Consider the following 27,394-nt stretch of genomic DNA (forward strand, 5'->3'; position numbering starts at 1 on the left):
TCCCAGGACTCCGTCAGGAAGGGTCCAGGCTCCCATGCTGACAGGGGCTGACCTTTGGAAGTCCTGCCCAGGGTGGAACGATCGCCTACGTCCTTCATGAGTGGCCGCCGTTCTCCCCCTACCCCTCTCCTCTATGTCCCCTTCCTCTCGCTTCCCCTCGCCGCGTCTCTCCCTGCCTCTCTCTCCTTTAATAAGACACGGCCCCATCTGCCGCCCGGCCTCACGTCCTGCACAACATGCATGCACCAGGAATGGCAAGAACTGTCGTGAGGAGCAACGGTGGGGGGCGGGGGTGGGGGCCGGAGCAGCAGTCCATCCTACTCGTTAGGACCTGAAGACAAACAAGTCACTGCTCTCTGAGTAAATCACGGATCTGGCTCTAAACATGCAAGCTCCTATCTTCATTCCAGGGACGGGCCGTCCCTCAGCCCATCTCTGGGTGGGAAGCCAGGTGTCAAGGTCATCTGCTGGGGGACCCTGTCACCTGCCAGAACATGGCACAGAGCCTGCTCCATGAGGCTCGCCCGGGAACCTGCTGAGAACAAGCACACACACAAGTAAGGCGATTTCCAGAAGTGCTTTCAAGAGCTATTGAACTTGAAGGTGAGGTATGCATTTTTCTTTTACCAAAAGACACAAGTTGCAAACAGGAACTGCAGGCAGGCTACTCACCCACCTTTTCAAAAAGAATCAACACATGCAACTCGTCCCTTCAAATCAACAGCTGCTTTCCTAATAAGTGAGAAAATCTGTCAGTTCCAGAGAGATTTCGGCTTGACTGAGTGTTTTGAAAATGGATGTCTGGCAATATTTCCGATGTTAGGACATGACGGGTCTTGCTTGCTCGTGAAAACTCTCAGACGTGCAGACCTTAAAATCCTGGGAGCGAATATTCCTGGCCTGTTGAAAACTCTTCCAAAGAGGCTCAATATGTTTTTTAGCCCATCGGCTCAACATATTTACATTTCTACACCACCTTTCAGTGAGTGTGCTGTGCAGAGGGAGGGGGGCAAGGAATGAAACCCAGCCCCACCCCCACCCCCAGGGAACACACAGGCCGGAGGAGGACACCGGAAAGGGTCTCACTGTCCCACCAGGAGCTGGAGCACCAGGTCGGCGTCCTGGAGAGCAGTTGGGACCCACTCGGGGCCCCTGGAGGAGACCAGGCCTGGCAGCCCCGGAAGGCTGCCTGGAGGAAGCACTTGGTCTGAAGGGGAGGAGGCAGGGCTCTGGCCCCTGCTCAGGCCTGACAAGTCAAGACCATGACAAGCAGAGGCGGGAGCTCAGGGAGGGAGGGCAGAGGTGAGGGATGAGGGCTCTGGGTCGGCTCCGGGAGCACCGGGGAGAACTGCCAGGTTTCCACCTTGGGGGTGGCATACAACCGGATGCACGTGAGCGTGTCAAATACAGACTGCCCGCTCCTGCCCACAGGGTCCATGTGGGCTGGTGCCTGGCAGCGGGCGGATCTCATCCTTGCTGCCTGGAGGACAGCGCGCTCTCTCCAAAGAGCAATTAACTGCCAGCTCCATCACCGCACGGGGGTGGCGGGTCCCAAGAAGCCAACTAGCTGGACTTGTTAACAGGATCTGTTTGTTCCTTTCCATTACTGATGATAATCGCCGTTATTAACATTGAGTGACACCCACAATTCAGTGCTGTGGCACCCTTTGGGGTTGAGGCCTTGAGGTGGCCTGCTCAGGGGCCGTCTTCCTCGCCACGTGGCCTGCTGGCACAGACGCCCAGCTTTGGGAGCGCCTTGTCTTTTCAGCCCCACTCCTCCCAGCACCGGCCTCGCTTAGTCACTCTCACTGTCACTTCGCAGGCCCTGTCACCTCTCTCCTGCTTCCCCATCACACTGGACGGCTGCAGTGGCTCCCAGCGTCTCCCCTCCAGCCCATCTCAGAGTCTACCCTGTCACCTGGAAGGGCCCGGCCCAGAGCAGTCAGCAGACATGGGGGTGGGTGGAAGCCGCCAGCCCAGGCTCTTCCGGGGGGCTGCCTCTTTGCTTCCCGCCTGTGCCGGGGTCCTGGCTGTCCCTGCCTGGCACAGGTCTCCTCCTTCATGGTCCAGTATAAGGCTGTCTCTCAAGGCTTCCCCAGCCAGCAAAGACCTCTCCTCCGTCTGTCTCCCTAGAGGCTGGGCCTGCGTCTGGCCCCTTCTGTGTCTGCTGTGCCCAGTCCAAGGCCCAGGGACTAGCAGTTGCTAAAACCCCAAAAGAGCAAGTGGTTTGGAAGCTCCCTGCATTCTATCTGCTTCTCAAGAAAACACCGGCATAAGGACTGTCTGGGGCTGGGGGCTGCGCTGACAGGGTTCACTGTTCTAATAAATACGTGATGTTCCAGCTCTGGAGATGGGGACAGTGCGGCAAGGTGCAAGCACACGTTTCCATGGAGACAGTGCCGGCCTTGGCCCTGAGGTCTCTTCAGGCTGCCTCGGGTGAGCAAGGGGCAGCCAGGAGCGGGGGACACCGTCCCTCCTCCTGTTCAGCCTGACCTCGCTGCACTGTTCTCCGGAACACCGTTGCCCGGTCCGTGCTCTCTCCCCCAGCCCTGCCTGCTCGTGAGGTCTGAGGTCTATGTGCCAACGAGAACTTCCCCTTCCAGCAGAGCAGGAACTTCCTGGACACCAAGGGGTCTGGTGCCAAGATGTGGCAGATATGGTCTGGCACGGAGGAAAGAGGCCTAGACCAGTGCCAGGATGCCACTTTCTAAGTTGTGGGGCCTCTCTGGGTGTCCTCCCCAGCCCCACAGCCCCAGACCCCATTCCTTCCCATCCTCAGTAAAGGGCAGCTGACCTGCAGAGCACGTGGGGAGCTCTTGGGAACAAAGTCGCTTCCTGCTGAAGACGGTGACATGTGGGGGTGTGGAAAGGCCCGTGGCATTCTGGTGGTGCTCCCGCCTGCACAGGACGGGGGCTTGGAGAGGGGACCAGGCACAGGTACTGACTGGCACCAAGCAGGGCACTGGAGCAGCCCGGTAGCAGGCGTGGGGCAGGGTCTGAGTCCCAGGATGCACCTGCTATGCCTGGGGTGGCCCAGGGCTCCACAGCCTGTGAGGACACGTGGTCAGCACTGCCCATCCTGGGCTCTGCAGGCGGCTGCTTTACAGGCCCCTAACTTGGGACTCCACAGAAGGCAGGCTGCTTTCTCATCCATTCCTCACTGCCAACCCCTCCACAGCCACAAAACCTGAAATAATGAATTTCTCCCCTTGCCCTCACTGGCCTTATCAATAACACCTTAGCCCAGGCAATTAGCATTTAGAGTCAGGGTCAGACGTGGGGTCTCAGCTCCCGCGGCAGCAGATTGCTTCTCTCCCCACAGAAGCGGGCTGCTTGCCCTGGTCCCTGCTGGCAGAGCTGAGGACAAACGCGCCTCGGTCCTGCTCACGGGGGGCCCCAGTGGTCCTTAAAAGCCACGTCCATCAGTGTGCCAAACAGGGACTTCCAGAGTGGCCGCGGCCATCCAGTGGGCGATCTGCTTGGCTGAGAGCGGTTAGAGGCTCCCCGTGGTTCAAGGCACCCCACATGGATCACTGGCTCCCCTCTGCAGCCGGCGGGGCTGGGGGAGTGGAGTCATTTGTCCCCCACAGGGATGGGCTTGAAAAAGCTAGAACGCCCTTGAAGAGCCTGTAAACATCTCCACAAAAGGGGGCATCAGGTGCAAGATGCACATATGTTACAACTGGTGCATTATATCCGTCTGTAACACGGGTTTGTGTGTGCGTGTGTTATAGACCTAACACCGTGCAGCCGCACACGTCTATAATGTACGCAGAGACGGAAACGCAGTCTTATGCACAACGGAACCTTGCAGTGCTGCTTGTTTGAGCTCCTGCCTTACACTCAAAAGGTGGGGGTTCCCTGTGGGACAGTCGCCCTGGCAGAGGCTCTCAGGACAGGGACCCAGGTGTCACACCTCGTCACACTCTGGCATCTGTCCCCTGCCCACACTTGTTCTCCCACCACTACCCCTCCCTACAGGCACACACTTGAGTTCCTGTGGGTCACCCGCCTGGACTGTCATACCTCTGCCCAACTTGCAGGCAAGTAAAGGGAGGCTCAGAGGGACGATGTGCCCACCTTGCCCGAGGTCACAGGTAGGAAGTGGCAGAGCCCACTAACCGAGGACTCCATGTCTGTGCCAATCCCGGCTCGCAGCGCTTTTCAGTGGGCACTCACTTCCCTCAGATGCTTCTGGGTTCTGCTGCCACCCCAGGACTTGATCTGGAAGCACTAAATGAAGGGCTGGGTGTCAGGGCCACTTGCTATCAACCCAGCTCCTGGTAACAGCTTTATGCTGTCTGTCACGAAGCTCTGCCTGCTCATGGGCTCAGCACACCGGACACCTTCCAGCATGCAAGGAAGCCAAGGAGGGACCAGAAAGGCCTGGTGCGTGCTCCAGCCTGGGAACTGCCATTTCAGTTGTCCTGCCCCCGGCTGTGCATGAAGCAAAGAAGAGGTGAATGTTTTTGGAGACCTGGGACTGTCCCATGTGGATGTAGGTGGGGGGAAAAGGAACTGCTATCAGTGGACGTTTCAGGGGCCGGGTTTGGTGTGGGGAGCTCTGGTCTTACTCTGCAGCTGGCAGGGAGCCGGGCAAGGGATATGGCCACAGCTGTGCTTGGCACAGAGCTCCTGGCCCCCACGTGGAACCATGAGCAGAGGTGGGAGGGCAGGACGGCAGCCCAGAGGCCAGGGCAGCACATGGAGACAGGGTCCTTTGGCCATGGGGGTGGGCACTGGGGGTGTCTGGACTGACGTCAGGAGCACCAGGTGGGGTACCTGGGTGGGTGGTAGTGCTGTGTTCTGAGGTGAGGTCTGGTGGAGAAGAGTGCACTCTGGTGTCTGTTCCCCAGCACCCTCTGGAGGCAGGAGGTGGGGTGGCCTTTGTGACCCTTCCCAGAGGACAAGTCCCACAGCAGGGGCTCTGCAGGGCTCAGGACAGAGGCGGCTGACAGCATAGGTGGGGCTCAGTGGGTTCAAGGTTGTGGTGGAGAAGAGGTTCCCGAGAAGGGACGGGAGAAGGCGGAGGACCAGGTCTTGGGGACCAGCGAAGAGCAGGCAGAAGGAGCATACATCCCCTCGGTCGCCACATTGTTGCAGATGGCAGGATGGCTTTCCTTTTTATGGCTGAATAGTATTCCATTGTGTATATGTACCACATCCTCTTCATCCATTCAGCTACTGATGGACACTTAGATTGCCTCCCTATCTTGGCTATTGTAAATAGTGATGTGATAAACGTAAGAGTGCATCTGTCTTTTTGAATCTGGGATCCTGTTTTCTTAGGATAAATTCCTAGGAGTTGAATTCCTGGGTCAAATGGTATTTCTATTTTGAGCTTTCTGAGGAAGCTCCACACTGCTTTCCACAATGGCTGAACTAGTTTACATTCCCACCAGCAGTGTAGGAGGGCTCCCCTTTCTCCGCATCCTCGCCAGCATTTGTTGTTGTTTGTCTTTTCAATGCTGCGCATCCTTACTGGTGTGAGGTGATATCTCATTGTGGTTTTAATTTGCATTTCCCTGAGGATTAGCGATGTGCAGCATCTTTACATGTGCCTGTTGACCCCCTGTATTTCTTTGGAGAAATGCCTGTTCAGGTCCTCTGCCCATTTTTTAATTGGATTATCTGTTTTTTGGTGTTGAGTGGTATGAGTTCTTGATGTATTTTAGATGTCAACCCCTTATTGGATATGTCATTTATGAATATGTTCTCCCATTCTGTAGGATGCCTTTTTGTCTTGCTGGTGGTTTCCTGTGCTGTACAGAAGCTTTCTGTCTGATGTAGTCCCAGTTGTTCATCTCCAGGGAAGGAAGAGTGACGGCCTTGAATGCAGCTGTTCCCAGAGCAGCAGTGGGGTGGGGGTGGGGAGCCTGTAGCTGCAGGGCTGCAAAGGGAGGCGGTCGGGAGAGGCAGCTGGTGGTGGGCAGGCAGGCAGGCAGGAGGCAGCTCTTCCCCCAGCAGACAGTGTGGCCTTGAGAGGAAGAAGGATGAGCAGCCACGTGGGTGGGATGGGATGTGGGAACTGGGACATCAGACCTTTGCTGAAAGAGTGCGCCATCCCAGCTCTAGGAAGACCCGGGGGAGCACCTGGCTCAGCGTCAGGGGCTGTCGGTTCAGAGACAGGGAGGTAACCAGGGCTGGGGCTTCTAGGAGGAGGGCTTGGCCGTCCATGGCCACCCTGATGTGACAGAGCCCCTCTTGGTCCAGGGACTGTGCAGACCAGCAGGGGTTTGGTCTGATCACTTAGCAAAGACTTGCCGACAGCAATCCATGTTGCTAGTCTTGCATTTTTTCCCATAACACTCTGGTGAGTGACGCATTCACTCGCTCGGCAGGTATTCATCGAGTGCCTCCTGCATGTTCCTCAGGCACAGGAACGAAAAAGTCATTGATCCTACCATTCAAAACTGATAGTCCGCCAAAACAAACAAAAAAGTCTTTTAAGGAAAGTGTTTGCTGAGTACTGACTCTGTTTAAGAAACCACACTGTGTGACTTTGTAACCATCTCTTTTCATCCTCAAACTGCCTAGAGAGGTAGGAAAATAATCGGTGTCACAGACGGGCAAACGGCCTCAGCCGTGACCCACCCAGCACCCCTGACCCAAGCCAGATGGCAGAGGGGCAGGGACCCGAGAGCAAGTAGGCCTCCCCACAGTGCACCCCATGCCAGGACACCGCCCAGCCACTGAGCTCTCGGGAGGTGGGAGACAACAGCCTGCAGGCCCCACTGATGCGTCCTCCACGCTTAAGCTAACATCTCGCCCAGTTTCTCTGGCAGTCTCCTCCATGCTAATGCAAAAACGCCCAACTTGGAAAAAAAAAAAAAGCAAAGGAGAAACATATTATCAAATAAATTAACCTGACATTTTATGTTTCATAAAGTAATTTCTAACAAGTATCATTTCACTGAAATTAGGTTGTTTATATTTTAGCCAAATTGTTCCCACTTGCGTTGCTTAGTGATTGTGAAAAGCAGCAAGACCCTGTGCACTGACAATAGTTTCATAAATGATTAGACCTGTGCGGATCCCAGAACACCTTGGTGCACATAACATAAACAAGCAGGAGTGTGTGCGTGTGTGGGGAGAGGGAGCAAGCAGCTCCGTGCAAACCAGAACCTGCACCGCGGAGCCCCCCAGCCAGGCTGTGTTACAGGCAGTGAGCCCCCTGTCTGCGGAAGTGTGTAAGGAGAGACCTCCCAGGAAGGGGGCGGGGTCCACCTCCCCCTGGAGTTCTGCGCTGCGCGTGCTTCTCCCCTCGTTCGTTCGGCAGAGCTGCCCACCTGGCAGGAAGCGGGGAGCGAGAAGATAGTCCCCCAGAAGACTTAGCTCAGCACCAGAACAGTGAGACGTGCGGGCCGAAGGGGCGATGGTGCAGGGAAGACCAGATGCGGGTGCGGGGGCTTCATGACAGATGGAACTGGGGCAATCCTGGCCACCTCCTGTCCCAGCTGTTTGCCAGGCCTGCCCCACGAGGACACTTGGTCCCCTGAGACTCAGTTTTCTTGTTGACAAAGTGGAAATAAAGTCCCATGCGGGATGGTTGTCCACAGTGATGGCTGCTGCATTCCCAGTCCCAAGAGCAGGCCCTGGGGCACACGGCCACCGGGTGGGTGCACAAGCCTGGACAGAGAGGGCGAGGGGCGCATCCTCTCCTCCCCACTCCGCAGCCTCATCCCCCCCCCATCCTCTTCCACGCCCACAGACAAAGGAATGACACCCACCCATGGCTCCCGGACCAGAGTTTGGGTAACTGCCTTTCGCAAGGTGAATCTTGCTGGTGGCTCCTTTTTGCACACCTGGGAACTGAGAATTCTTCCACATTTTAAAGGGTTGTGTACTAGGCTGAACTGTGTTCCCCAAATTCACGACACTCCCCAACCTCAGAATGTGACCTTATTTGGAAACAGGGTCTCTGCTGCCATGACTAGTTAAGATGGAGTCGCATGGGTGTAGGGTGGGCCCTAAATCCGGCGACCGTCTCCTTATAAGGAGAGGGAGACTTGGACACAGACACACCCAGATGGGGCGGCAGCCCCATGATGACGGAGGCAGCCTGGGGGTTCGCTGACACCCCAGAAGCAGGCGGAGGCAGGAAGGATTCCCCCTGGAGCGTTCAGCAGGGCAGCGCAGCCTGCGGACAGCCTGACTTCTGGCCTCCAGACTGGGAGAGAAGAAAGGCATTCCTGTCGTCTAAGAGATGACACATCTAGTTTGCGGTGCTCTGTCATGGCGGCCACGGGAAACCAGTACGGGTTATATATTAAAACAAGACAAAACAAAACAAAGATGACGGGGAATAGGCAGCAGAGACAGAGCGTAGCCCTCAAAGCCATGTCTACCTGGTCGTTTACAGAAGTTTGCACCCCCACTCTGTGTATCACCACCTCAACAACTCAGCCTCGAGCTCGCTGTTCCCCAGCCTCTGCCTGGCCTTCCCTCCTCCCTGTCCGCGCACATCTGCCTCACCCCAGGGCCTTTGCACGGGTACCGACCACAGCTCATACTCCACCTTCTCAGGGCCTACCCCCACCCCCACCCTCCACAGCTGCAAAGCCGAGTCAGATGCTTTGAGACACCCTCTCAGAGGATCTGACCGCCTCTCCTACCACCACCACTGGGGTAATTGGGTATAATTAATAGACGGTGATAATTAATTACAGTCAACAGCTAATTGTAATTAACCAGGTAGTTCTTCACTCAACACTTGTTCCCACATAGGTAGTCAGCTTCATGGGGTGGGGGCCTAGTCACCAGTACCCACCAAAGCGCCTTGTGCAGGTCAAGACGTCCTCCAAAAGTGGGTTGGATGAATGAATGAACCTCATTTCAGGAGCTCTGTGGGTGTAGTTCTGGTCCTGGGCTCCTACCTGGCCTGGAGACACATCTGGACCTCAGATTGAAGAGCTATGTGATGCTCCAGCTCCCAGGCCTCTGTGGCCCTTTGTGACTATGTGAAAAATGGGGTGGCTTTGAGCAAAGTGGCATGAGGCTTCTACTCCAGTCCAAGTCCCCACTGGGCCTCATCCAGGAGAACCTGCTATGGGAGCCCAGAGGACATGCTTACTGGACACCAGCTGTTAGTTCAGTAAATACACCTTAAAAGCAGTCAGGGGATGCAGCCCAAACTGCCTGAGGCAATCTGGGAAGGCTTTGAGGAGGAGGTGACATTCAAATTGCTCATGGGCTGGTCTGGGAGGGAGGCTAGAGGTAGGAACCCAAGAGTAGGAGCCCACCCCGGCTGCCACCCATTAACTACTGTCCCCAAAGCTGACTCTGTCTCACTTCCAGAGGCCACCGAGAAAGTTCCACTCTGTCTTGTTTGGCAAAACTCAATTTCCCTGCCTCTCAGGGCTGCATTTTAACCCACACCAGCCTCTGTTGATGGGGAAATAACTGTCTGACTCAGGGATTATCAACATGTTAATGGGGACCTCATTAGACGGCCTCCAAAAAGCCAGAATCTAAAGTAGAATGAAATGTGGCACAAACATTCCTCTCTCCTCTGTAGCAGACAATCGTAAGAGCATAAGATAGTGGGTTTCCAGTGGGGAGCAGTCTAGGCAGCCAGGCTGCATGTGCCCAGAGCCCTCACACCCTCTTCACCATCCACTGAACTCGGCGGTGTCGGGGTGGGTGGGGGAGAGCTCCGTGACATTCTCAGCGTGCTCTGAGCCCGGCACTCTTAGACTCTGTGCGCGGCATCCTCCCCTCCACCCCAACGGCCCTGGGACAAGCACTGTGATCTCCTTAAAGGTGGGAACTCTGGGTCCCCGGGCGAGGCCCCAGGGAGAGGAAACACCACCCAGTGTGCCCAAAGCAGGGTCTGTCTTCTTTCTCCAATCCACCACCTGCCTCCGGCCAAGCAACTCTTCGGAAATCACCTGTCAGGTGAGAACCAGCCCAGCACTCTAACCGCACCCTCCCCCGCCATGCGATAGTGTCTCTCTGTGGCTGCTCATGTGAGCTGAGTCAGCAAGGGCCGCTTCCGAAGGAGCCCCAACCTGGCCACCACGGTGAGGTGGGCGAAGCAGGGCACACAGACCGATCAGGACCAGCACAAGCCATTTCCACGGTCGTGGCAGCCAGCATTCGTCCTGCACTTCCAGGCCATGAGGCTGGAACGTCTGTCCCTGGAATTCCAGGCAGGCCTCTAGAGAGGCCTCCCTGCCTCCAGTCCAGCCAGCATGTCACCGACGTACATCTCAGGTCAGTTCAGCTGGTCCCATTCCTGCTTCCCAACCAGAATGACAGGGAATGAGGTCCTGAGCCCAGCACGGCCGAGGGTCCTGCCTGACTGGTGACGGTGACGGGTATTTGTGCGTGGGCACTGCGAGCCAGCTCGGGGCTGAACCCCGAGGGCAGCACATTCAGCTCTTACAGCCACCTCCTGTCACATCCACTTTACACGTGAGGACGCTGAGGCACAGGGGGGTGGAACTTGTCTGAGACAAGGTGTGGGCCAGGCCCACATTCATACCGCCAGCCTTGGCACTGCACCTTGTCCCCAGGGAGGCTGAGCGCCTGTTCTTTCAGCCTCCTCTTGAGCCTACACACACCCAGTGACTCCCTCTCTGGGAAACCTCTTACCCAACCCCTTGCACCTACGGACAAGCACACTGTGTCTCAGGGGGAGGCACCTGCACCGTGACCACTGCCCTTCTTGTACGTGATGTTTGCACACTTGTCCCCTGGCTGAGCAGGGGGGGGCCTCAGTGGTGTGCCTGGCACAGGGAAGGGGGAGAAAGGGTAGGTGGGATGGTGGCCAGTTGGATGGATGGATAGGCTGACAGCAAGTTCTGAGCCTAGCAGTGCGGCTGCACGCCCGAGGGTGCACCTGTAATTCCCACCAGCCTTGCACTGGGTCTGGCCTCCCCTGCCCACCATGTCCAGCTCAGCCTGTCGGTGGTGGGGCCCCGGCCTTCTCTCTTTGCCCCCCACGTGCCCTCAGGAAGAAGTCCTCTGTGCCCAGGTTCTGGCTGACAGCGCCCACCCTTCCCAAGGGCCTCACTCCTGCAGCCACATGCCTGCTCCCCAGTGGGTGCCTTAAGTCACCCTGAAGTCAACATGCGCCAGATAAAATGCATTATTTGTACCCACAAACCCACCGCTCACCCAGTCCTCCCCGTCAGAGGGATAAACCACTCTCTCCATTGCTGGAGCCCAACCGCCCCTCACCCGGAAGACGGCAGTGACCTGCTGCTGGGCATCCTCCCACCTCACCACAATGCAGCCCAACGTCTTCCTTTAATTACAGCCCGGTACCAGCTTCCCGACCCTCTCAGGAGCCTGTGGCTGTTGAGACGTCAGTGGACTGTGTGATGTACAGACTGTGCCCCGAACCCCTCAACTACTTTGGGTGCCCCTTTACTAGCGGGTGTGGCTACGCTGACTACAAAGCTTCCTCATCGAAGCTCTGGGACAGTTTCCTCAGAGGCCTGGCCCAGATGTCTGCCCCCACACCGCTTTTCTCCAGATCTCTGCAGCCCCTGGATCTTTGTACCTGCTGTTTCCTCTCCACTTTTTCATTTATGTGATCCCTACCTTCAGATCTGGGCTCAAGTGCCACTTTTGCAGGAGAACTCCCACGACCCTCTACTACTGTGACTTTTAAAGCCATGTTGTCTTCTACCACCAAGACTTCTCTCCAACCACAGGGTTTGTACTTCAATGCCCTTATTCTGACATCACTTGCCTACCAGGAACGAGCATGAATGATGTCCACTGTATTCCTTTGCTGTCCACTCCAAACAGCTGCAGGATGAAAGAAGGACCAGCTTGGGTGGTGCTACTGCAGCCCCTCCTTGCCTTACTTGCCCGCACGGGCTGCTGGGGGGTGTCGGGGTGTTTCCCCTGTGCCCTGCTGGCACCAGCAGGGCACAGAGTTGTGGCTGCGGGTGTCTTTGGAAATGGCCCCCACTAGGAGTGCCGTCAGCATGGTGCCCGCCTTCAGTCATTCACAGACGATTTCTAAAGGGATTGCACTTAACCACTCCTTGAAGTGCCCATTAAAACAAGGCAGTTTAATAGCGGCCCATTCACACAGCTGGAGGTTCTGAAATGATCCGTCCCATGCCATTACCATTACTTTCATACACAGGGAGTATTTACGCTGGAGGGGTCTTTGCAGATCATGCCGGTGTCTCAGACTGAACTCTGGTCCCCAGGAGAGGCCGAAACAAGGCCTCCCGCCTGGACAGTGCTTCTCCCCTGTCCTCCTGCGCCCAGCAGAGAGGATGGCCAGTCTGAGCAGCGGGTTCCGACAGCCAGTTCTGTGCAGCTTCTGAGCATTTTCACCTGAGCCGCACCAGGGGTGCCCCAGCACTCAGCTCATGTTCCTAAAGTAGCCCCTCAAGCCTCCATCACACCTGTCCCTACACAGGTACATTTTATGTCCCCTTTCCTGCGTGCACCTGCCCTCTGCTTTCCTCTGTGTGGCCAGCTCAGCCGGCAAAGCATTTCTCTTGGAGAGATGTCCTTCCTTGGGGCTCCCATAGCCCTGTGCAAATCTCAGTGTTGGTGCTTTGTGTCTCTGCCAGGCATCCAAAGTGCCTTGAGGTGCCCACAAGCAGTATGTAAGTGTCAGATTGTTCCTTCTCCTCATCAAACTTCGATCTTAGTCTTGCTGAAGAAATCCTTCTTTATAACAAGGTCATCAAAATAATCTCCGGCTTTGTCTTTGAAAGTTGCATGGGTTTCCCTCTCACATATAAATGTTTAATCCCCCTGGAATGGTTTGTCAGGTGGCGGGGGCAGAGGTTCAGTCTCATTCATTTTCAAGTGAATCACCAACGCCCTGGCACCATTATAAATAGTCCGTCCCTTTAAACAGTCACACACACCAGCAGTGCCCAAAGCGTTCGTATGTATCTGGGTCTGTCTTCAGGCCCTTCATTTGGTCTATTGGTCAATCTGTCCGTCCAAAGCATGCCAACAGATTTTGGTGTTTCTGGTAAAGCAAGACACCTTGTTTGTTCTTCAGGAGCATTCTACTTATTCTTTGATACATTTTCAAATCAGGTCATCAGGTTCAAAACAACCCCAAACCTCTTGGTGTTTGATGTAGAATTTCACTGTCTATAGATAAATTTGAGAAGAATTGACTTCTTTGCTAAATTGATATTTTCCCACCTATTCACATTGTGTATTCTTCATTCACTGATATCCTCTTAAACATGTTTCAAAGACATTTAATAATTTGGTCCATAAGGAAAAAGTGCCCTGGGGACAAGATAGCCATCTTTTTCATGTTCCTATTTCCATGTATTGTAAGTATTCCACCTCTAACCACTTCAAAGGAATTTGCCAAATTTGCTTTGGCACTTGAAACCTTCATGGCGGAATGTCCAGCCCCGGAGCACCTGCTGGAAGGATGTTCTTTGAGAGGGGTGGGTCAGGGGGGGCTTCCACAGGGACCACACATGGCAGAATGTCATCTTCCCACTGTGGGCCCCCACACCTTCCTTTCTGCCGTCTAGACTGTGCATAAGGAGGTGTGGGGATGTCAGGGTGGGGCAATGGGCAGGTGTGAAGGGAAAGCCAGCTCACCACCCAGGGGGCACCGTGCCTCCCTGCAGAGGCCAACCTAGCCAGGCCGGTGGTGGAGGGCTTCCCCAGGGTCTTGCAGTCAGACAGGGCCGCTCTATTCCATGAGCCTTCCACTCAGTAGATGGTCCCGCCCCTAGATCTGTTTCTTGAGGTTTATCTCTGCCCTGTCTGCATAGTGAGTGGACAGGGAACTCGAGGACGCTGGGGGCAGGGGCCAACACTGTTTTGCGCTGTCCCGTAGAGAAGCCCATGCCCTGGAAGCCTTTGCTGTCCTGGTCCAGAATTCAGGGCAGGCTCTCCCTCTTTGCGTTGGGGAAAGTCCCGCTGCCCAGGGGGACAAAGACACCTTCCTGGGAATCTTTATCTTCCAAGCAACAGCCAGGAAAACAACTAGACAACACTAAGATCAGAAACCCCAGTGCTACCACACAGGCTGCTGAGGACCCTCAGAAACGCCACCTGCCCCATCTCGCATGGACCCTCACCCTCTGGGAGAACAGGTATTTAATTCCCTGCCAGTGAGGGGGATGGCCACATTTTGTTAAAGTAGAGCACGACTTTGGAGGACATATAATGACTAATTTATAAGGGACAAATAACTATTTAATTGATCACTAATTACACGACAATTAGAATTCATAGCATGGCCCTGTCCTTAGGTATCTATTCATGGGCTGCATGGAGCACAGTTACTGCGCCTGCAAGCGTTAAGAATGCCACAGTCGGCGGCACTGCCGATTACAGAGCATAATCACCCATGTAATTATTCTCTTATACCCGAGTAATTACATGGTGGTATTATTTGTGTATTACAATTTATTCATATACCTAATCACAGTCTCCTTTCACAAACTGGGACCTGGCCCAGGAGGCACTGATCAATTTTTTTCATACATAAAAGTCACCTGACGAAAAGCTCAGCGGCCTGGCTGCCTCATGTTTGCTGCCGTGGAGAGAAAGTGAAGCTCTGGGGTGAGGGACTGGGGAATTCACACCTGACACCAAGTCTGCCCAGCCCAGTGCAAGACATGAGCTATAGCACAGCCCTGTCCTCACCTGGGTGAGCTCTTTGCTGCCACACGGGGCAATGGCCCTCACGCTGCAAAGCTCCTTGCATTCTGAGGAGCAGCCCTTCAAACCTTGTTGTTTTTCTGGCCGTGGTGGCAGTGGGACCACAGAAGTGCAGGAGGTGACTGGCCCCGGTGGAATGGATGGTGGCTGGCTCTCCAGGGGCCACAGACACCACGGTATTCCCTGGAATCCTGGGGCTGAGTGGGTCTCCTGTGGTCCCTGTGTTGCCAGTCACTGTAAACTTCATGAAAACAACACACATTTATTCTCATACAGCTCTAGAGGCATGGAATCCAAAGTCAGTCTCATGGGGCTAAGGTCAGGGGGCAGCAGGGCTGGCTCCTTCTGGAGGCCCCGGGGGCAGGGGGAGCTCCCATCCCTGGCTTGTCCAGCTTCCGGCAGCACCGCGTCCCCAGGCTCCCAGCCCTTCTGTCTCCAGCTGGTAGTGTAGTATTATCTTCCTGCCTGCCTCTCTCCCTCCCTGACTGCCTGTACCCCACTTCCACCGTCACTGCAGGGGTTCAGTATGAGACACTCCAAGATGCGCCACTTCGGCATGCACATTATTTTGAGCTCTAAAAAATCAAGGCTGAAAAGAGTCAGGAAGAACCTTTGACCTTCATCCAAACTACTTTAGATAGAGGCCCAGCCCCAGGAACGGGGCGACCACCATGGATGACTGTGGTGTAACATGACCTGGGGTGATGGACAGGGAAGAACCCAGCAAGGCCTGTGTGACCCGAGCCTTCTCTGTCCCACTGTCTCTGGATGGCTCAGCAAATGTTCACCAAACAGCTACTCCTTCCATCCTTTCTGGGAACTGCCGTCCTGCTCTTTGAAGTCCCAGGCCCCTACCTGCTTCTTAGTCCAGAATGGCACATACATGCCTGTTTTTGCCTGACTCTCTTTGGAAGCGCAAACTTATGTGGATTCCCCATACATATCAAATTCGATTTGACTTTCTCCCGTGAATCTGCCTTGTGTCAGACCGACTGTTAGGCCGGCCAGAAGAACCTTGACAGACAGAGGGAATGTTTCCTCCTTGACATCACACCGCCTTCTGGCCTGCCTCTCACCTCCGAGGATCGCTGTGGCTGCATTAGGCCCCCCAAATAACCCAAGATAGCGTCCTCATCTCAAGATGCTTGACTTGATCACATCTTCACTGTCCCCTTTGCCACATGAGCAGACATGCTGATTCTGGGCTGTGGTTTTGGGGTGTTAGATTCTGCACTGTTTTCAGAAGAGAGAGTAAATTCAGAGTCTCTTTCCCCCTATGTTTTATTAGTTCCGGAGACCAGAGGCCCAGGAGACTTGTTTCTGAGAAACTAGGGCTCTTTTTCTTTCTCTCCTCTCCCCTGCAATAAGTTACTGGCTTTAAGAGGCACTAATTTTCCATGCATTAGCTGAAGTTCCAGGGGGTTCACTCTATTTCTGAGACAAAAGCTCTGTACACCGAAAGGCCCAATTGAGCCATTTTTCTCCTGGACAGGAGGGGATGCCTGGCTCTCCGGGGAAACAGAGCACATCGCTGATGGGAAGAGAAGTCCTATTTAGCTCAAGGTCTACTTCCCAGCGCCTGCAGGGCTCCACTCTCTGGCTTGTTTTCCCACTAGCAGGAGCTCCCACCCTCACAGGTAACAGACCTCAGAGGAGCAGGCCCACCCTGAGCACCACTGGCAGAGGGAGGTGAGGCCTGGGGACGACAGGGGTGCTCCTGGGGTCCTGGCTTTGTTCTCAGAGAGCTGGGGGTGCTGGGGATCAATACCCCACCCCGTGTGCCTCTTCTGTCCCAGGCTGATGAGAACGCGCTCAGAGAGCCCACCCTATGGAATCAGAATGGCAGCTGGCAGCGTGGCTCTTCACACTGCCAGCCCTGACCACTGTCTCCCGCTCCAGCCTGGCCACCAGAGGGACTCCGGGGTGTCTCCCCAGGCAGGTGGTCATGGCATGTCCCACCGTGGGCCCTTCATGCTCCTTCCATGGCCTGCCACTTCCCCAGGGCACCTCATCTCAGGGAACAGCACCCTCACTCACCTACCGCTTATACCAGAAGGCTGAAGGCACTGCCTACTCACGAAATGTCTCCTAACTTGGTCCCTGTCTTCCCCATATCTCACCAACCAGGTGTGGACCCATTATCTCTCACCTGGGTGTCACTTCACAGATGCCAGAGCCATGCAGATGCCCACCAGATGGCTAAATGAATGAATGGATGGAGGGATGGATGGGTGGACAGATGGATGCATGGATGGAGGGATGGATGGATGGGTGGGTGGTGGGTAGATGAAGGGTGGATGGATGGAAGGGTGGAGAGTGGACTCCTTTTCAGTCCATGCCAGTCTCCCCACCACAGCAAAAGAACTTTCTTAAAAGACAAGAAAACTAGCTGGCACATCTGATTTTCTCCTGGGGACCCCATGAGCCCCCCACCCTGTGAGAACAGACTGCTCAGGACTTCTGGAGGGAATGCCTCTCCTAGGAAGTCTGGGACACCCCAACTAGCAGCCGGCACACATCTGGCCTGAAGAGAGTCATCCAGGCACAACCCCAGTTTGCAAGCATGCAGCAGCATGGGGTACCACGAATGCTTCCTGGCAGTCCCAGCTCAACAGCAGAAATGCACATCAACATGCCTGCCCACTCCTGCCCCAGAGGATAGTCCCGGCAGGTGCCTGGCCTCCCACGTCACATCAGTGGAGCACCCACTCCCAAGTGGTTTCTCGGTGGCCCCCGAATGGGCCCAGGTCCTACGTCTAGAGACATGTCCTGACTGTGAGCCCTGGGTGCAAGGTAGCACACTGGGGTGCCCACAACCCCGGGCCACAGCAGGCCTCAGATCACATGCGGTGAGCCCTGCAGCAGCCCAGACCAAGCACGGGCACTCCTGCACTCGCCTCCTGAAGTTAGATGCGCACCTCAAGCCCATTTCCCCATCACAGGGAGATGGCAGGCCCTCCCAGGGGTACACGAAGGATGGGTCTGTTCTCCAGAGCCTGGGTCCTGCTTCATGCCCAGTGGCACATCCAGGGAAAGACACACACTGAGTGGGTTTGGCCCTTTCAGAGCCCAGTTGCGGGCCAAGCACTGCACCCTGCATGTCGCACGCACTGACCCTGGTCCCTCGGTGCTCCACAACACGGACACATGAAGTAGCCACCGGGGCCGAGCACTGCGTTACGTCCGGCGTCATCTCATCTCACAGCCACCACGACTGCGTGGGTGGGTAATGTGACCATCGGTTTGCACCCCAAGAGGCAGAGGAGGGAGACACGGGGATTTGAGCCCCCTCAAAGCCCGGCCCTCCCTCTGTCTCTCCTCCCCTTCCCCGTTAACGTTCTTTGTCAGGGGCTCGGGCCCGGGAATCGGGAGATGGCGGCCGGCATGAAGAGAAACGAGCAAAACCAACCCCTTGCTGCTTAGAACACTTCTTAAAAATGTGAGTAGATCTGAGCTTCGCAAGGTCCTGGTGCACATTCAGGGTCCCCACAGGACCTGCAGGGCTGCCACTGTCTGGCCTGGACCTGAATGGCCAGAGATGACCCGCCTAAGTGTCCTCCAAGCACAGGTGAGGGTCCACAGTGGCCACGTCCATGGGGCCTGGGCTAACCTCAGCTCCCTCCTGGGGGCGGACCACCACCACGCTCTGCCAGGGACCCAAGGGAGGAAAGGAGACAGCAGTGGACCCAGGGGTCAGCGGCTGGAGGGAGGGGCGGGGCTCCACTGCAGGGAGGGCGGGGCGATGCTCAGGGCTGGAAACCAGGACCACAGGACAGGGGCAGGGCAGCTGAGTAGAGGGTGCAGACAGGGAGAGAAGGCCTGGAGCTGACCTACGCATGCAGACCAAAAAGACCCAGAGACACAGAGCAGACCAGACTGCTTGCTTTCCCCACCCTGTGATGTCCTCGGGAAGCAGAAGGGCATGGGCTGTAGAATAATTAAGGAGCCTGGGCCTCACCTCAGCCACAGGACACAGTTGCACCAAGAGAGGCAGCAGGGGCAGGAGGCCGCGCCCTGGCAAGGGTGCCGAGGCCCAGGGAGCTTGGCACAGGTGCAGCACCAGGACCAGCACCCGTCTCCTAAGCCTCTGTCCGCCCCTGCAGGCTTTCTGCCCACTGGAAGGGGCGGCCATGGTGATCCTAGGACAGGCTGACTGCTGTGGGTACAGAGCTGCTCAAAGGCAGTGTGTGCAGCAGAAAGAGCAGCCTGGGGGACACTGGGGTCTGGGTGCAAATTTGGACTGGCTGCCCACTGGCTGTGTGGCCTTGGGGAAGCTACTGGGCCTCTCTGGGCTCTGCTCCTGTCACCTTGCAGGGATGTCGCATGGAGCGGAGGTAACGTTCGTGCAGCCCCCCGTTCCGAGCTCGTACAGGAAGGGCCATTCCTTATCGTGGTCAGTACTGCCCCTTCCGAGCAGATTTTTCACTTGCTGCAACATTTTGAGCTTCCTGGAGGCTGCATTTTAGTTTGATTCATTTCTCTGTCCTGAATGCTCGGCACACGGCAGTTGCTCAAGACGTCTTGGGTGAGTGAGCAGAATGAATGAGCAGGTGAACTGACAGAGACCCTGTCCTGACCCTGTTCTTCTCAAAGTAGGAGTCATGTGCCCAGGAGGCTTACAGGGGCGGCTGCGCGGGGGTCCTGGGCTCCAAACCAGAGCGTTCTCCTGGGCCGTCAGGGCGGCAAAGACTTTTTGTTGGAAGTGTGTGTGTGTGTGTGTGTGTGTGTGTGTGTGTGTGAGAGAGAGAGAGAGAGATCTTAGTGTTCAAACCAACACTGATACATCATGGAGTAAAATGAAAATTCACATGAATTTTTAATATAAACCATGACACTTAGAAGCAAGTACATGCCCCAGCCAGCTCCCCCGGGTCTGGCCTTCACACCCTCTTCCCATGCCACTGTGTCCTCATGGCCACGTCAGAAATGCGTTACGGGTCCAAAGCTAATGTGGGAACTGCAGACAGCGTGGAAGGCCCGTGGGGCGCATCTGCGGATTATCAGGGCTCCCAGGGCCTCGGGCCAGGCCATGACAGTCGTAGAACAACCTGCCCATGGCATCAAGGTGGGGGAGCTCTGATTTTACTGCAGGCAAGACAAAAATAAGAGGGAGTTCATTTTTGTAAGACAGGTTGCAAAGTGGTCTCTTAAGAAGCTGTAAAATGCTCCTTGGCCTGTAATTGCTGCTAAATGGACTCCTAATAGTATTCACATTTTCCTATAAAACGTATCCATTACCTGATAACAGGAGAGGTGGGTTCACCCACACAGGCACCCCTACAACTAAGAGCCTTGTCTTTTCCCAGATCAGATGCACCCCAGGGTCATTCATCTCCACGGGAGACCGACTCTGGCCCCTTTTCTTACTCCTCCCACACAAATGCAGAAGTTCAGTTTCTCAGCCACCTAACAGGCCTTCAAAAGTTCTAGAAGGTTAGAGTTGTCTGTGCAGACCACCTTTGCGCCCCAGCAAGGGACCCCATACCTAGTAGGTGCTTAATCCGAATTTGTGTGCAAGACTGGATTTGGGTTCCCTGTCCCAGCAGCCTGACGGGTGTCGGTGTGGAGAGGAAGCCTGCAGACCTTGTGGAAACACCCGCACGCATCAGGGAATGGGGAGCGGGGCAAACGGAGAGGAGCTGGGTCCTGCCACACGGGCCTCATCCCCTGCTGCTGCTCTTCTGCTGGGAGGACGCCAGGGGAGTCCAGAGGTCTGGACTGGAAGGGGCTTTGGAGACCCTCCGGTTCAAGCTCCCCATCTGATGGATGGGAAGCTCAGGCCTCACGCAGGAAGAGGATCTGCCCAGAAGTCAGGCTGCGCCCTGTCCAGCCACACACATTAAGGAGAAGCTGATTTCCCACCTCCAGTACAGCGGGCTGGGCTGGGCTCGCCCAGGTGTGAGGAGCCCCATCTGCTCCCAGGGACGCTGCCTCGGGGGCCTGGCAAGCTTGGGCTGTGCCCGAGGGTGCTCCGGGGCCTAAGAGACTCAGCTCGATCCCTGCTCAGTACCAGGCACAGACACTGGGTGTATGAACTGCATGGTGAATGCTTTGCCACCTACCAGCCGGGTGACCTTGGACAAACCTGACAGACGGAAGGGAAAGCCTGTGGGGTGTGTTTGGGGACCGTCAGGCTCCCGGGGTCTCGGGTCATGCCACAACAAATAGTAGAATGCCCTCTACAGGTGTCCCAGCTTTCCCAAGCCTCCGTTTTCTCACTGGGGTAATGGAGGTGATGCTGCAAACCCCCAGGTCATGCCCCACCTCCCCGCAAGTGCAGGACTAGACTGACATCTGGTTCTGCCCCAGAGCCTGGCACCCTGTGCATGGTCACCAGCAGATGGCTCAGGGATCAAGAAACTGTGAGCGGTGAGTAATCTAATGCGATGATGGAAGGAGAGTTGCTTTCCTAGTAAACAGAAATCTCTTCCCCTAAAGGGAACCAGCCCTGCTCAGCCCAGCCCACCGCATGCAGAAGGCCTGAGTACTGGCTCAGTGCCAAGGGCCACGCACTGTTGAGGACGCGAGTGAACGAAAGGGAGCCCCCCGTCCCCGGCCTGCACGGGCCGCTGCTCTCTAGGACCACCCTCTGGGAGTCTGAAGACCAGCCCACGGCGGCCCCAGTCTTTCCTGTCACCCATTTCCTGCTTGATATGGTCTCACACCATCTTCTTCTTCTTCTGTAACAGTGGTTGTGGCTTTTCTGCTCCTAAGTGCATTTACCAACCTCACACCCAGTGATCATACCAACCTCACACCCACCAACAGCCCCTCCTGCAGGCGCGGCTCTGGGGGTGCAGCACTAGGGGTCCCAGCCCTGTCCTAAGCAGCCCGCGTGTACCGATTCATGCAGTCCTCACTTAGCTGCTATGATCCTACCTGACAGACGGGGAAGCTGGGCACAGAGCCCTGAAATGACTGCTCACATTCGCCTGCCAGGGAGCGGTGGGGTCCACAGCCTAGAGCTCGGGCCTCCACTCACCTCGGCCTCCAGTGGGTTGTGCCCGTACAGGGAGGGGGACCCAGCCCCAGCCACTGCCCCACACCTGTCCGGCGGCTACAGGCGGAGGAGCTGGAGTGTCGTTCTTGAGACGTGGAGGCCTGGACTGCAGGGAGCACTGCTGTGAAGTCAGCTGCCTTTTCTGTGACTAACGATTAACATTTGCCCAGGCCTAGGGGGCTGGGCTGCAGTCACTGGACAGAGGGCAGTGCCCACCCAGATGCCTGTCACGGACACCCACCAGGGCTCCATCCCCAGGCAGACACAGGGGACCAGGCAACCACATGAGAAAGTACACCCCAGAACCAGCTCCTAACCTTAGAGGGTAAGAAGAGGCCTCTTACATTTCCTTCTAGGGAGAATGTCCAGGGGAACACGTGAGAGCTTTGCTTGAGCCAGACCCTGTTTTGAGTTTAATTCTGTCAGCTCCCCAGTGTAGACGCTGCTGTTATCCTCACTGCACTGGGAGGTTCACAATTCATGCAAAGCTGCAGAGCTGGTAAGCTGTGGGGCTACACCCGGCCCAGGCCCAGCTCCGCCCCAGATCCACCCCAGGCCCAGCCCAGGCCCAGAACCACCCCAAAGCTCCAGCAACAGAAATAAGGGAGTCAGCGCTCAGCCCTCCTGTGGCTCAGCTGCACATGACTGACCTCCTGCCTCCCAGGCCCGGCCCTCCCAGGCTGCCACAGTCTGGGCCACCACCCTGCCCCCGGGCACTGCTCCTGCCCCCCACTGCTCCCCCTGCCCGCCTCCAAGAGGGGTGCCTGTGTCTGTAGGGGTCTTTGGAAGCGCCCTCCATCTGGGGCTGCAGAGGGTGGCCCCCTAGGGGAGGGGTCAGCTCAGTCCTGAGGTGCAGGTCGGGGGGCCAGTCTCTGCCAGAGCAGGACTGGAGGCCAGAGCATTCCGGAAGCCTGGCTGCTGCCTGCGTCCATGACTTCGCTCCCCACTCAGGGCAGTGATGAGACTGGAGCTGAACCTGCCTGGGGATGAGGAAGGTGTGGAGTCGGGGGCGGAGACGTGGATGCTGGGTGAGTGGCAGGGCCTCCCTCACGCTTGCTCCCCCTCCTGCACAGAAAGGGCCCTCAGTCCTGGACCCAGAAGGCACTGAGCTCAGATCCAGGGCCCCCATCAGCTGTGTGACTGGGCGAGCCTCAACTCCCCACACCTCCGCTTCCTGCCCTGGAAATGGGATAACAGTGCCTCCCTCCTTGGGCCTTCTGGAGCCGCGTGAGACCACAGCTATGAAGTAAGTCAGGGCGAGAAGCCATCCACTGCCTTCTCCTCATCCCCAGTCCTTCCCCTCCAGGTAGCGCTGGGTCCCCAGGGGGAGGGTCCCCATCCCCCCAGCAGCAGCCCCCCCCACCTCTGCATTCTGATTCTGCCCAACAGGAAGCTTGTACAGCAGTGAGTCAAGGAAGTGGGGAAACTGCTTTAGAAAGATGACACCCCATTAAAAAGTGCCTCTGAGATTACCTGGACCACGCCCGGTGGGCACTGCACACCTTAGTGCCCATGTTCATTAAACTCGGGTGGGCCTCAGTCCCTGCAGAGCCTGCCAGGGGCATGGGCACATAGACTCCTCTGAGCCCGTTGATCTGCCATCAGCGTAGCCAGCAAGCCCTGAGGGCCCTCCCCGACCTGCTATCTGGCATCAGTGACTCCCTTTCTGGTGATTTACAGAGGATTTCACAGGTTCTATGAAGCCCCAGCCTTTCCTTTAAAGTCACCAGAGCATCTGTCAGTGCCTAAGGGCCAGGCTCTTGCCCAGCAGGCACCGGGCTCTGGATTCTAATCCCCAGTGCCACAATTCTCCACACAAGATGAGGTTACAGCTCATTTACCACAAGCACCCTGATCTGAGTCCCTTTCTGCAACAATGAGCTGCTTCCCTGGATGGAGCTCAGTACACTGGGCGCTTCCTCTGACCTCCTTCTGGGCTCCTGGGATGGCCCGGAGACAACCATGGACTTGCAAATGGGTTTCTCACAAAAGCAGCCTTGAAACAGCCAAGCTCCCTATTTCACAGCCAGGCAGACAGCGAAGTCAGGAGACACACTCAGACAGGAGGGGCAGCAGGGCGGGCGCAGAGAAGGGTCCAAGCCAACTCCCACCCAGATCAAGGGAAGCGCTGCTGAACACCCGTGGATTGCTCACCCCCCTGCCAGGGACCGCGGACCAGAGGGAGAGGTGCCTGCCCCCTCCACCTCCACGCAGCTGCCACTCCTGGTTGCTGTGTCCTGACCGATGCAGCTCCCCGGGGCGGGGAGAAGACAAACGCCCCAGGTAAGCCAGAGCCCTTCTCCGAAGGCCCAGCTGGTTTCCACAGTCGCCGCAGTGGGTTATGGCGCAACGGGAAGGGAGGGCTGGGGCGTGGGAGGTAATCGCGCACATGTCCGGCCAGCCTCCGGAGCAGGAGCTGGCTCTGAAGCGTGGCGGCCGCCCGGGCACAGCACATACCTTCCTCTTGTTGGTCGGGCAAATGTAGAAGTTGTCGATGACGGTGGTGACGCCCGGCTGGAGGGTGAGCTTGGTGTAGGACGTGCCGAAGTCTGAGGACCTGGAGGGGGAGGAGGACAGCTGTCAGCAACGGGCCCCTCCGGGCACAGACCGATCGGGCCCACAGTGTATCCAGCACGGGCCATGTGCCCAGGACACCGTCTCCCGGGGAGCAGGTGATGGGGGGCCAGGGCTCCCTTGGGGACACCAAGCACTCGCTCGTATCTGAAGCTGCGGTGTGGATCAGGTCCTGGTGAGGGCGAAAGCCAGCACCTCCCCACTGGGTCTGTCCGCCTTGGCAGCCGGCAGCATGCCGCCCCGCCCCCAGTTCCTTTCGGCTCACTGTTCATGAGGGTCTCATGTGCAGGCACCTCAAGGCCTTCTGTCTTGATTCCTCAACAGAGCCTGGCAGAGCCCGGCACTCCGTCTCTCTCGCAGGCGACCCGGGGACAGTGAGGCAACTCTGAGCAAGTGGGTTCCTGCCCGGCATCACCTCGGTCACAAGTGGCTGGCTCAGAACACGAGTGCTGGCCTGCCCCCCACACAGCTGGCGTCCTGTCTGCTCTATAGGATGTCCCCACTGCACTAAGGCCTCATAGTGGACGGTCTGCCCGGCCATGACCCTCCCTGGGCCCTGGCCACCTGTCCATAGCCCTGCTGGGGGCTGAGGGCTCCAGCACCCAGGCCGGGGTAGACACCCCAGGCCCTGTGCTGGCCGGCGAGTGCCAACCCCCTCACCCCCGGTTCACCGAGAGGCCAGGGCTACTCAGGGCAACCCTGGGCCAGCCCCACCCCGTCTGTGGGCCCACTTCCCTGCCAGGAACGTGAGGGTGCAGAAGAGCATCCCCACGAGCCGCCCAGCCGCAGCCCGGCCTGCAGCAGCAGGAGGGAGAGAAGGGCGATTTCACATCTGTTGTTTGGAAACAACCCACACATGAGAACATGGAATTAATTCCAGGTTGAAGCTAAAAGTCCCAGTGACCCTGAAACCAGACTCCTTATTATCACCCCATCGATGTGCTGTGAATGCAGAGCCCAAGGCAGGGGGCTGGAGCGCAGCCAGGCCTGGGGTCAGCGTTCCCCACCCCATTCCAGACACGCTGGGCTGCAGGGGTCTCCCGGAGCTCCCCCATCTTCCAGCAGGTTGGGGAGCTCAACCCAAGGTGGGGACAGGGACAGGAGAGGGAGGCCACAGCTACGGAGCTCCTGCCATGCACGGCGGCCCTCAGGGCCCATCGTCCGATCACCTCTGAAACGAGCCTGAAGGGAGCTGAGCCCCGGGCTGTGGGTGGGCAGTGCCCCCCACTTACACGAGGGGGGAAGGGCTTGGATCCTGTTCCCAGACCTCAGCTCCGTGTGGCCTGAACTGCCCCTTCCCCTCTGTCGCCAGGGGGCCCCATGGGGAGGCCTGGAGCTGCTCAGCATAAACCCCCTCCCCACAAGGAGCTTCTTAGTCCCCCGCCCCGGATTTCCTCTGAACCTCAGTGAACCAGAGGCTCCTGGAAGATGGGCGTGTTTACTGCCTGGGGGCTTAGTGGCCACATGTGCCCATGTCCTCAGAGGTCAGGTCCCACTCAGTCCTCAGGGTCACAAGGTCCTTCTCAGGCCGGATCAGAGAGTAGCCCCGTCCCCTGACCGCTAGGGGAGTCCAGCAGGGGCCCACCCCCTTCCAGGGTGGCTGGGAGAGGGTCCCCCCCCCCACTGCCCTCGGCCTTCCCAGGGAGGGAACAAAGCAGGCCCCCCAGGGGGTGATTAGGCAAAACTCAACCTCGGAGAATTGATTTTCTTCAGGAAGGAGAGAGCCAGAGGCCCATTAGCAGAGGGTCGATGCAGAGACCCAGGAAATTTCAGAGCCCGGAAGAAACAAACGGCATGTTTAGGAGCTTGATGCGCGCAGCCTCCTCTCTCCCTCCCCCCTGGACAAGCCAGTCCAAGACCTGTGGACGGTCCGCCTCCCACACCTGAGGACCCACCCCTTCCCTCGTTTCCTCACACCCTCCGCCTCCCAGGGACGCAGCCCCCTCCCTGAACCCGGCTCACACCTGCTCACACCGCTCACCGAAGGCACCTGCACATGGAGCCAGTGGGACCAAGGCCCGGCTACCCAGGACCCTACAGTCCAGGCGGGGAGGGGAGGGGAGGGGAGAGATAAATAAGCAGAAATAAAACTGCATCCAGTGCTATGAAGAGTAAACAGCAAGGGGGTGCAGGGCAGTGGGATGAAGGGAGGCCGTGCGGCACGCCTGGCTGGGGGAAAGCCGTTTGCTTGTGCTGGTCAAGTAAGGTCATCTTAAAATCCGTGTCCTCTCACAACCTGTGACTGTGGCCTTGTTTGCAAACAGGGTTGCTGCAGATGCAGTTAGGTTACGATGAGGTCACCTGAGTCAGGTGGGCCCTAAGCAGTGACTGCTGTCATATGGAGAGGCAGATCTGGACAAACTTGGGGAGGATGCCGTGCAGACGGGCCAGACAAGGGACGGTGAGGAGCCGCCAGGAGCTGGGATGCAGGCCCGCAGCAGATTCTCCCCCAAGCCTGCCAGCACCCTGGTCCCAGGCTCCCACCCTCCTGCGGGACAGTAGACTTCATTGTTTACAGGCGGCCAGTGTGCGGGGCTTTGTCAGGGGCCAGAAGACACAGACGCGCCCTCCAGGCAGAGGGAACAGCAGGCACACAGGCCCTGGGGACAGGATACCCTGCCCTCTCCTCTGGAAGTGGACCAACGGACGGATCCGTCTAAACCCAAGCCCCACGCCTGCTCCCCTGGCATCAGCAGCTCCTCCCCTGCAGGACCAGGCGAATCCCCCAACTGCCCTCAGCCCCCAGCGCCCCGCCTCCAGCCCCCTCACTCCCTCCAGCCCACATTTGCTCCCTTTATGCTCTAAGCTCCACACTTGTTCAAATCCCTTCACGCGACATATGTTTACTGAACACCTACTATGTGCTGGCCACTGCTGCCCGTGGTGAGCAGGATAGACACCACCCTGCCCCACAGGGGGACAGGCTAGCTGGTGAGACAGAGAGCAGATGGGTAATTCCAGGTGGGCGATGACACCAACAGCCACGTCTGTGACACTCCAAGGAGGTGGTCAAAGCGACCTGGCCGGGTCCATCCCCAACTCCCCTGCCCCCAGCTGCCCCCACCACCCATCCGGTCTGTCACCCCACCCCCTCCTTGCTGACCCTTCCTCCTAAATCCTTTGCATTCCATCCCCCACCCCAGTCGGAGCCCTCCTCACGCCCCAGCCTGTCCGTGAGGGGGTCCCCACGGGCTA

At 57.2% G+C, this 27,394-nt stretch overlaps 1 protein-coding gene and 1 long non-coding RNA gene across 4 annotated transcripts in view; one reads left to right on the plus strand and one right to left on the minus strand.

The window, feature by feature from the left end:
- The window catches only part of SORCS2 (sortilin related VPS10 domain containing receptor 2), a 438,806-nt gene that overhangs the window by 139,266 nt on the left and 272,146 nt on the right, over positions 1–27,394 (minus strand). For both annotated transcript variants that reach the window (XM_036992835.2, XM_036992840.2), the window contains exon 3: positions 24,083–24,182. In XM_036992835.2, coding sequence (XP_036848730.2) covers positions 24,083–24,182 — 100 coding nt within the window. The remainder of the gene's footprint in view (positions 1–24,082; positions 24,183–27,394) is intronic.
- On the plus strand, positions 22,001–26,826 carry LOC118967377 (uncharacterized). 2 transcript variants are annotated; one of them, XR_012131898.1, is made up of 4 exons: positions 22,001–22,124; positions 22,699–22,871; positions 23,652–23,908; positions 26,718–26,826. It is a non-coding gene; the product is annotated as an uncharacterized lncRNA (long non-coding RNA). The 2 variants fall into 2 exon arrangements; XR_005054357.2 differs by lacking the exon at positions 26,718–26,826 and adding an exon at positions 24,524–24,658 and having other exon boundaries at positions 22,004–22,124.

The sequence above is a fragment of the Manis javanica genome, chromosome 5 (genome assembly GCF_040802235.1).
Source record: "Manis javanica isolate MJ-LG chromosome 5, MJ_LKY, whole genome shotgun sequence".
Classification (NCBI taxonomy): domain Eukaryota; kingdom Metazoa; phylum Chordata; class Mammalia; order Pholidota; family Manidae; genus Manis; species Manis javanica.